Below are 9,106 nucleotides of genomic sequence, written 5' to 3'. Positions count from 1 at the left end.
ACTGTTGTGAGCAAAGAATTGGCGGATCTGCCTGATTGTCATAATAGTCGTCTAACTGATCACTGTTTAAGATACATAGGTAATGTAAAATGCAACAACACACTACAATTTTTACTATTTTCTCAATATCACTTGAGCTTATGTGCTGCAGACGTCTGAATTTATCTTTCAGCCACCCAAAGCTATTTTCAATGACGCATCTTATGCTAGAATGAGCCTTGTTGTATAGTTTTTGTCCAGCAGTTAAGTGACCACTATCTCTGTACGGCGTGAAAAGACATCTGCTGTTAGGATAGGCACCATCTCCTAGAATATGATGTTGGCCTCATAGTTCATTAATATTTTCAGAAAGATCAGAATTTCGATAAATCTTAGCATCATGGACTCTTCCAGGCCCTCAACAGTAGACATTTGTAAATCTTTTATCATCTCTACAAACAGCCTGCTGAACCACAGAATGAAAGCCTTTTCTGTTTATGTAATCACCTTCTCTGTCTTTTGGTGGTGTAACAGAGATATGCGTACCATCCACGGCCCCAAGAACACCAGGGAATCCTTTTTTCTCTGGAAAGTTTAATAATATCATTTGTTTTTCATCTTCTTTAGGCCAAACAATGAATCGTGTACATAAACTGTTACAGAAATAGTCCATAATTTTTACTTGATACTTAAAAAATGTAGACTCTTGCACTCCAAATCTGTCTGCAATATTTCTGGCTGTATCTTGATTGCCAAAATACCATAATATCATCAACAGAGCTTTTTCTAATGTCACCTGTGGGCGTCCACTGCTTGGCTGTCTTACAGTAATTTCTGGCGAACTTGACAGATAACCTAAAATTTTGGAAAAGGTATCTCTTGACACTCTAAACTTGTTTTTTGAAATCATCTGGTAGGTAATTTGGAATAACGTCTTCCACATAACCCGACACCTCACGATCCTCTCTGATCCTAAATAGTAATTTATAAATAAAAAGACTTGTTAACTTAAATTATGATATATGATATATAGATATTTATAGACTGGTAAAAGAGCAGGGTTTATACCAAGTTGAAAAGGGATTGGGAGAACTGCGCTGGGGACAGGGTGTTTTTTTGTGTATTATAATACATATATAATATCAATTCAGTAACATTAAGAATCCTTCAGGTGATGTCACTTTTTGAATTTCCGGTGAATAACAAAAAAAAAAAAAAAAAAAACAAAGAATATTCAGTTCTTTCCAAAAACTGTTATATTATGATTCAACCAAATAGTATCCTTTGTCTACCAGAAAGGAACAATTCTTATATCTTAATATTGAGTTTTTATACCTTTATGACAGACAATAAACTAAAACAATATACATTCATATGTGACGTCGGTGAGCTCAACAAAGCAATTTCAAGCACAAATATTATGTGGAATGTAAAGTAAGTTACACACTACAATATCCGTCCAAGATACTTTCAAAAACAATGCATTTGCAGAATAGAGAGATAAAAATAATTTTGACAGCTCGTGAAAACTAATGACAAATTTTGACAGGTATATGATGACTCATGACCTAATTATTTTTTTTCTGTTATTTCTAACTTCCAGTTTGATTTTCATAAAATGGGTATTCTTTATTGTAGCTTACAACTCATACATTAAAACAATAAAAGAATATATTGTTACCTCACTGTCGTTTTGTCTATCCATCTCTCGTACGAATTCCTATTGATTCAGTCATTTATCAGTAATTAGAGCAACACACAGTGTTGCAATCATACAAAACACATCCCTTATTTTCACACAGATATTGAGGATTTATCTAATGAGCACATGTATTGGAAACACAATTTCAATACCGACTGTGTATTGTAATAATGCTAAACTATCTCAGCCGTGACGTGTCCTTAAGTTAAAATAAATCGACGTTCAGATTGTTTTATATTTATGATGGGGCAATCTAAATGTCAAAACTCTAAAGGTCCAAAATAATCGAGGATAAATCACAGTACACAGTCATGTAAATTTCTTGGTTTTCTCGCTTGCGCATACTGGCGTGTAGACACGGTAAACGTTAATCAGTGCAGTACATACATAGATTTAATCTCCAGAAGATTTGTAATTTTGGATATTATTGATAATTTAACATCAATCAAAGAAGTTTAAATACTCATTTTTATAGCTCTTTGCATCAGTCAATGAGGAATTGAATCATCTTTCAATATATATAAGTTTATTTGAATTTAAGGCCAATTTGTGACATAATTGTCAATCAAAACCTATAGCATGTAAAGCGTTGGTATCAATGAAAATTTCATCGGAAACTGATTCCACTATTTTGGTCTTTCAAGTGTTTGACGCGAACTGGGATATTGCCCATATCATCGGCATATGAAAAAAAATATCTCGGTATTTCCTAGGATCGCGTCAAATTTGTTGGACTAAAGAGTCCTTTAAAATCAATGATGTTATATCTTTCTACATATCTATGTGTTCTTTTAAATGGTTGAAAAATGTTCCTTATATTCTACATGGCAAATCCGACTACTAGTACACTTGATTCCAAACCATAATATATAACCCAAATGCCAGAAAAACAAAATGTTGTGCAGGATCTTGCACAGATGCACACACAGCGGTCAAAATTGTGATTCTTCCCCGATTTGATTCAGCACTATAATCGAAATCGTCGTCATCTTCGTTTAAAACAATGCAGGCAATGGGCGCAGCCATATTTAAAAAGCCTTCTACGCACTCGATTTACTTTAATCAGTAGATTAATCTGCTGTGTAAATCGAGTAGCCTAGAATGTTCGCTACCCTTCTAAGAAGAGCTAAATCGAGTCGACCTATAGATTAATTACAAATGAAGATGTTTCTTATTCCGCTACACTAAAACCAGATGAAGATAAGTTTGTGAAAACTGTATTATAATTGTTTCCTCTTGTAGTGTATGGTTTCAAAGCGATTTTCGACTCCATGTAAGAAACTGCAGATTGCAAATTATTTAGTTAACTAAGGTAATTAGAAAGACTTAGCTAGTCATGAACTAGCTAGGTCTTTCTAATTACCTTTAAGTTAATAAAGCCAACAAAAGCCAACTATGTCAGATTCGGCTCACTGTTTAACCCAAACTGTTAGATAACCAGCATGAGTATTTGCGCACGCTAAAGTTCCAAAGAATCCTAGGATTCATCAGAAAACTACGGTACCAACACATCTCTAGTTAATAACAATAAAATAACCTTAAATAAAGTATTTGATATAACTGAATTGTTTCTGTTTCTTCATTACAGAAGATATATCTTCATGATATCAAGATAGCGCTTGGCCGTGAAATATCACATTATAAAATATAAAAGGCTTTCATTTAGGAAAGATTAAAGCTATACTGAATATCAACAGCAGTAAATCAAATCAAACACGTAAAAACTGAACAGTAATTTGGTCTGATGTTTTATTTTTATCTATACTTACACGGTCTTAAAAGACACCTTGTCCATATTCTGGAAAAAAACAAAGAACTAATAAAAGAGGGCGAATTAAACTGGAGACAATTTTGTTTAAATTAGCAACTTGCTGTAAAATTTGAGGTTAAACGTAATTTCCTGTGCAATACTTCATTGGACAAACAGCATTTCAAGGAACGCAACAGAAATAATCCTTAAAGTTTGACAATGTTTGAAGTTTCAAAATGAGACACAGATATTTAAGGAAAACTGATTAGAACGGACTGGCTGGGCAACGTTTAGAGTGCCGGAATTAATTTTGAAAAGAAGTCCGAAAAAAGGACCTTGTATGTGAACTTGCCCTATGTGCTGAGTTTCAAAATGGTATCTATCTCTGTAATAGAGATATTGAAATAAATAATTTTGGACGGACACGACGGGCGATTTTCGGAGTTCGAAAACAAAATGATAACAAAAGCCGTTACGTCAGAATTATTAGACCTAGTACAAATATTGGTTTATGTTTCAATTAAAAGGAACGCTATGTTCCTGGAAAACATTTCGGGATTAACCGGATGGGACAGTGTGGAACTGATTTAGTCAATTTTAGAAAATTCAATGTTATGAAAGACACAATGTTATATTAAATGTTCTTATTATTAGACCTAGTACAAATATTGGTTTATGTTTCAAGTTTAAAAGGAACGCTATGTTCATGGAAAACATTTCGGGATTAACAGGATGGGACAATGTGGAACTGATTTCGTTACAAGAAAATTCAATGTTATGAAAGACACAATGTTATGTTAAATCTTCTAAAGAACTGTACTTGTTCTAGAGAACGATATTTAAGGAAAAATTCACAACAGAATGTTTTCTTTAATTTTAAAAAAGGGAAACAGTTTGTCAAAAGAAAAATATTAGAGTAATCGACCCTGGTATGTAAACTTGTCTGTTTAAGACTGTTTAATGCAATCAGTATGTGCGTCGGTTTTAAAGATATTCAAGATTAAAATACGGGAATGATAGGAAGAGACATTTATGGGGTACAGAAGTGTAGTTTTGTCAGAAGTATAAGAAACGTAAGTCAACTGATCTTAAAGTTTGTACTAAGTTTTAAAATAATATCTATATCTGTTCCAAAGATATTCATATATATGAAAATAATTCTGGATGTTCTGTTCAAAATGATAATAATAATAATTTGTTTGAGTGATATTCAAGGAAAACATTCAGGCTGGCCTGCTTAAAGTTTCTCTAGCTGTTCCAGATCAACTAAAACAGTATGGGACGTACGGGACCAAACAAAGTGATTCAAAAAGTGAAACCTTGTTTCACAGGATTAAGAGATGAAAAAGTTATATGTCAACTTTACAGTATTAGGGTAACTGAATATTTGAATAAACTTGCGTGTAGTAATCTTTCATTAATAATATTCAGATCAATATTTTCAGATAAATAATTCGTTGTTTTCAAGGGCATAAAATAGCTTTCAGCATTTTATTTATGTGTTCTTTAAAATATAGTTTGAATAGTGATTCCTTTAAGTACGACACCACATAAATTTAAATGTAATTCAAACATATAGCTGTACCCAAACTTATATTATTATCGATATCGACATCATATAGTCAGTTTATGACAAATGCCTTTGTCAGAATAATTTCTATGTTTGATATATTGATAATGTTACACATAAGCACAGATAGTGTTTGACTCCCTTTTCATGCTATAATTGCAATAATGATTATTGAGTTGCTGTTAATAATAGGATTTGGGTCATTTTTGGCTGATTTGGGTTCATTATGTTGATAGCTGGATCCCAGCATCACATATTATATCATATACAATAGTTAAAGGGAACCAGATATTTGTTAGAGCAAGTACTCGTTGTAAAACCCTATGTATAAATTTGGACCAGTCAGACACAAGTTCTATAAATAGCACCAATCAAAGCTTACGTCTGCTAAAGTATAAATAGGTAGCTGGATGACAGAGAGATCTTTCGGTATCCAGCGACTGAGGAAGACACATCGAGGATTTAACTAATAATTTATCCCAGTACCTTGATGGGGAAGTTATTGCAATTACACTCAGGGTGGAGAAATTATTAGAAAGGAAACGTTTAAAGTTCACAGACTAACGAAGAGTTGCAGAATTCCAACAAGGTTTCGAGCTATAGGGACAGCGCATAGGAGTTTTACCTGAAGGGTAATTGAATGCTATAAACGATAGCAAATATAGGCTGAGCATCGGAAAGCTGAGGCAGAGACATTGGTTTTGGTGATCTACTGAGAAAGTAGGAGAGTTCCAGCTTAGACGAGGTTCAGCGTTATTGGCGAAGTACAGCCAAGACATCAGGGTTATACCTATATGGTAGTTGTATGCTATAAGTGATAGCATATAGGCGCTGATCATCCAGGACTCAGGGCAATCGTACTAAGTTGCAGCTTTAATTAAGAGAACATAGGCCGAGCATCTATGCGATAAGACTCGTACGTTGTTGTTCAAAGACATTGTCGGATGGCAACTTCGACACAAAGACCAGTCAGGTATTGTATCTCCAGCCTATAGGAGTTTCAGCTGCTTATTTTGAGTTGAATGGTGATAGTTGAAACATTGAATGATTTTTGCCTGATCCCTGTAATCTAGCTCATAATTGAAATCATTTACAAATCATTGGTATACGAATCATTTAGGCGAGGTAGCCAGAGAAAAAATTTGTATACTTGGTATTTTTGGTCTCACCAATCCAACAAAATTATCGTAAGATACAAATTTTATATTACTAGATTTATATTCCATTAGATTTATATTCCATTCTTTTTTACACTCAGCTTCCAAATTAACATAAATATTTTATAAATATTAGTTTAATCATTAAGCTTGTAATGTATCTTGAGCATTGTTCCCTTATAGTAAATTTAACAAATGATCAGGTTTGTGAAGCGCTAAGGTTTCTGTTAGATAACATATTTATTAAATTTGGCAATAAAACTTATAGACAAGTAATTGGTATCCACATGCGGACTAACTGCCAAAGAAAAACCCTGCTAGATACCCATCCTCGTATAAAACTAATCGTGCATTCAGACGTTCATCAAAATGTAAATTGGCGCAAATGTTCCACGGGAGATTATGTCAATAAAATCCACAATCGCAATAATACATCAAGTAACGTAGTCGGCGAATATAGGCTTTACTCATAGAAATGATCACACCATACCTGCTACATTATATCAGTTGTTTCAAATAAATAAAGCACACATAGAATGACAAGCTGACTGCAATTAATTATATTTTAAGAAGCATTCTGTCATATTCTGCTGTTTATTGTCTTTAAAAAAACTTTGAGTTCAAGCCCAATAAGCGAAAATGAAATGTGCTTTATGCAATATCAAGCGTAGTAGTGATATTTTCTATAATCTAATCACAGCGTAAGAAGGATTATAAAATATTATTCAGCAGCAATTTACAGGACATAGAAAAGTATCAGTATGAGTAATAGTTACTCTTGCTTTTTCTGACGAGTTTAATAGATTAAATGTGGAAAGATACATAATTATTTGATATTCTTTTCATCACATGTTCACTTTTTTGATGTCTAAACTTCTTCTTTCTTTACCTATTATAGACCAAGTTAATTCGACCAACCGACGTCAGTGTCGGAGTTTTAGTACTTTAGTATTAGCAATTAGGAGTGACCTGTCGCTTTTATTTTTAGATTTGGATTTTCCAGACTGTTCCATTTATTAAATAAGGGTTTGAAAGATATTTGACTTATTTAAAACTGTTAATATATTTTGAATACTAGGCGGATTGAAATTGCGTTGATAGCTCATTTGGTAGAATTGAAGCATCTTGATAATGATTTAACTTTTTGCGATTAAGAGGCTGTGGGTTCGAATCCCACAAAGGGCGATTGTTTTATGATTGAATTTGTTTTATTTATATTTTGCATATTTTTTTAAATTTCATTTTATTTCATCATTTCAATTTCAGTTCTTATTTCATTCATACAATTTCAATACATTCATAACATTTCAAACACACGCGCCCAATGGAGCATCCTCACACTCGCTGACGGCGTCGGTTTCCTCCAAATCAGTGTCATCAGCTAATTGAATGACAAAATTGTCAAGAGCTATGTCAACCATGTTGAATAATTCACAATCAAAAAGATATTTGAAAAACCTATGTTGTATGCAAAATATAAAATGAAAATAAATGAATTAAAATGAAAAAAAAATTGATCACCGTTGGAATTCGAACTCACAAAAGTTAGATTCAAGAGCCGTCACGCTTACCGCGGCACCACGGCGTCTAATTGTCGAAGCGGCAGTCATTTAAATATTTATTATAAAATAAGTTACAAAAAGGTAGGGTACCCCATTACTGAAGTGGTTTATTCTAGTAACCTTTCAAATCTATTAATAAAAGCGACAGGTCACTCCTAAATGCTAGTACACTAGTTTAATACGGCTTTCACTCCAACGACGGAAAACATGTGATAAATCATAATTCTTTTTAAGGTTGACTTTATATCTGATAAACTGCTGTAACATCCTATTTGATCCATTCTTTTTCATATACTTTTTTATTTTCTAACGGTTTAGTTTTGTTTTCGATAACTTTATTATTCCTTACCAATTACTTGCACCTTCGCAAGCGATGGTATTTCATTGTACTTTATGATTTATCGTAAAAAGGAATTGTACTTGCACAATCGTCCATGACCAATAAAAATGAAAACTTCCAATAACAGTACGATTCTTTGAATATTCAGTCCGAATATGAGTTAAACGAGCTGTAGGGACCCATCCTTTAAATCCCAAGGTAAGCAAACAAGTAATATAACCAAAAACTATTCCCGTATTAAAAGATAAGTTGAAATGTTTTCATGAACCAGTATTGTTTTGATTTACAATTACTCTCTTATATTTATTCTTAAGAATATTCTAGGAAATTAATACAATAAAATGAAGTCATTCGTCAATTTTATAACAAAACAGCCGATGTACTTATAATTATAGCATCGAATGCACTACCAAAGTTTGACAGTGTTAACACCAGGAAAGGGTGTCATCCTGGGTGGTTATAGGCTTTGGGATGGCCTAATAAAATGTATAAGATTTTAAACATGATGTATATATACTCTGTTTTAATCGTTTCTCATAAATAAATTGAAAAAAGGATAACATATCAGATATGATGAGAAAAAAAGAAACGACAGAAGAAGCCTAAAGCAACTATGCCACGGATATCTTTTTATATAGCTATTATATAGGTACAGGAAAAAAAAGATCAATATAATTGACCTTTGCTAATCATATCTGTCCTTTATTACAAAACCTGTTCTATTTTTTGTGACATTTTGATACCAGCAAAAATTAATTATCTTCACTATAAAATACTTACTGGTATTTCATTTTATTTTCGGCATGTTTAAAGTGTTTTTTTTCCATATGTAAGCTGACAAAAACATATGGAACAGTTTTTAAAGGGTAAATCAAGCACGTATGAATATATCCTAAATGTTTATGCAACCAATTAAACCAGTAAAAAAGCAAAATATTTCTCAAAACGGATTTTCGATACAAAAATAATCCATTCACATTCACTAATTTGTAAATTCATTCGCCGATTACTCACTTCAGTTAATCGTGATTTCGTACATAATAATT

At 32.7% G+C, this 9,106-nt stretch overlaps 1 protein-coding gene across 1 annotated transcript; it reads right to left on the bottom strand.

Moving 5' to 3' along the window:
- Positions 1-397: 397 nt before the first annotated feature.
- LOC123535934 (uncharacterized) lies at positions 398-922 on the bottom strand. The gene has a single exon (XM_045318698.2). It carries the CDS (start codon positions 920-922, stop codon positions 398-400), a length of 525 nt encoding a protein of 174 aa, XP_045174633.2.
- Between the last annotated feature and the right edge of the window lie 8,184 nt (positions 923-9,106).

The sequence above is a fragment of the Mercenaria mercenaria genome, chromosome 17 (assembly GCF_021730395.1).
Source record: "Mercenaria mercenaria strain notata chromosome 17, MADL_Memer_1, whole genome shotgun sequence".
NCBI lineage: Eukaryota > Metazoa > Mollusca > Bivalvia > Venerida > Veneridae > Mercenaria > Mercenaria mercenaria.
Note: the sequence above shows the minus strand (reverse complement) of the source record. Positions and strands in the feature narration are given on the sequence as shown.

Coding starts and splice junctions, on each gene's coding strand:
- LOC123535934 (XM_045318698.2), bottom strand. CDS start 922: ATGTGGAAGACGTTATTCCAAATTACCTACCAGATGATTTCAAAAAAC.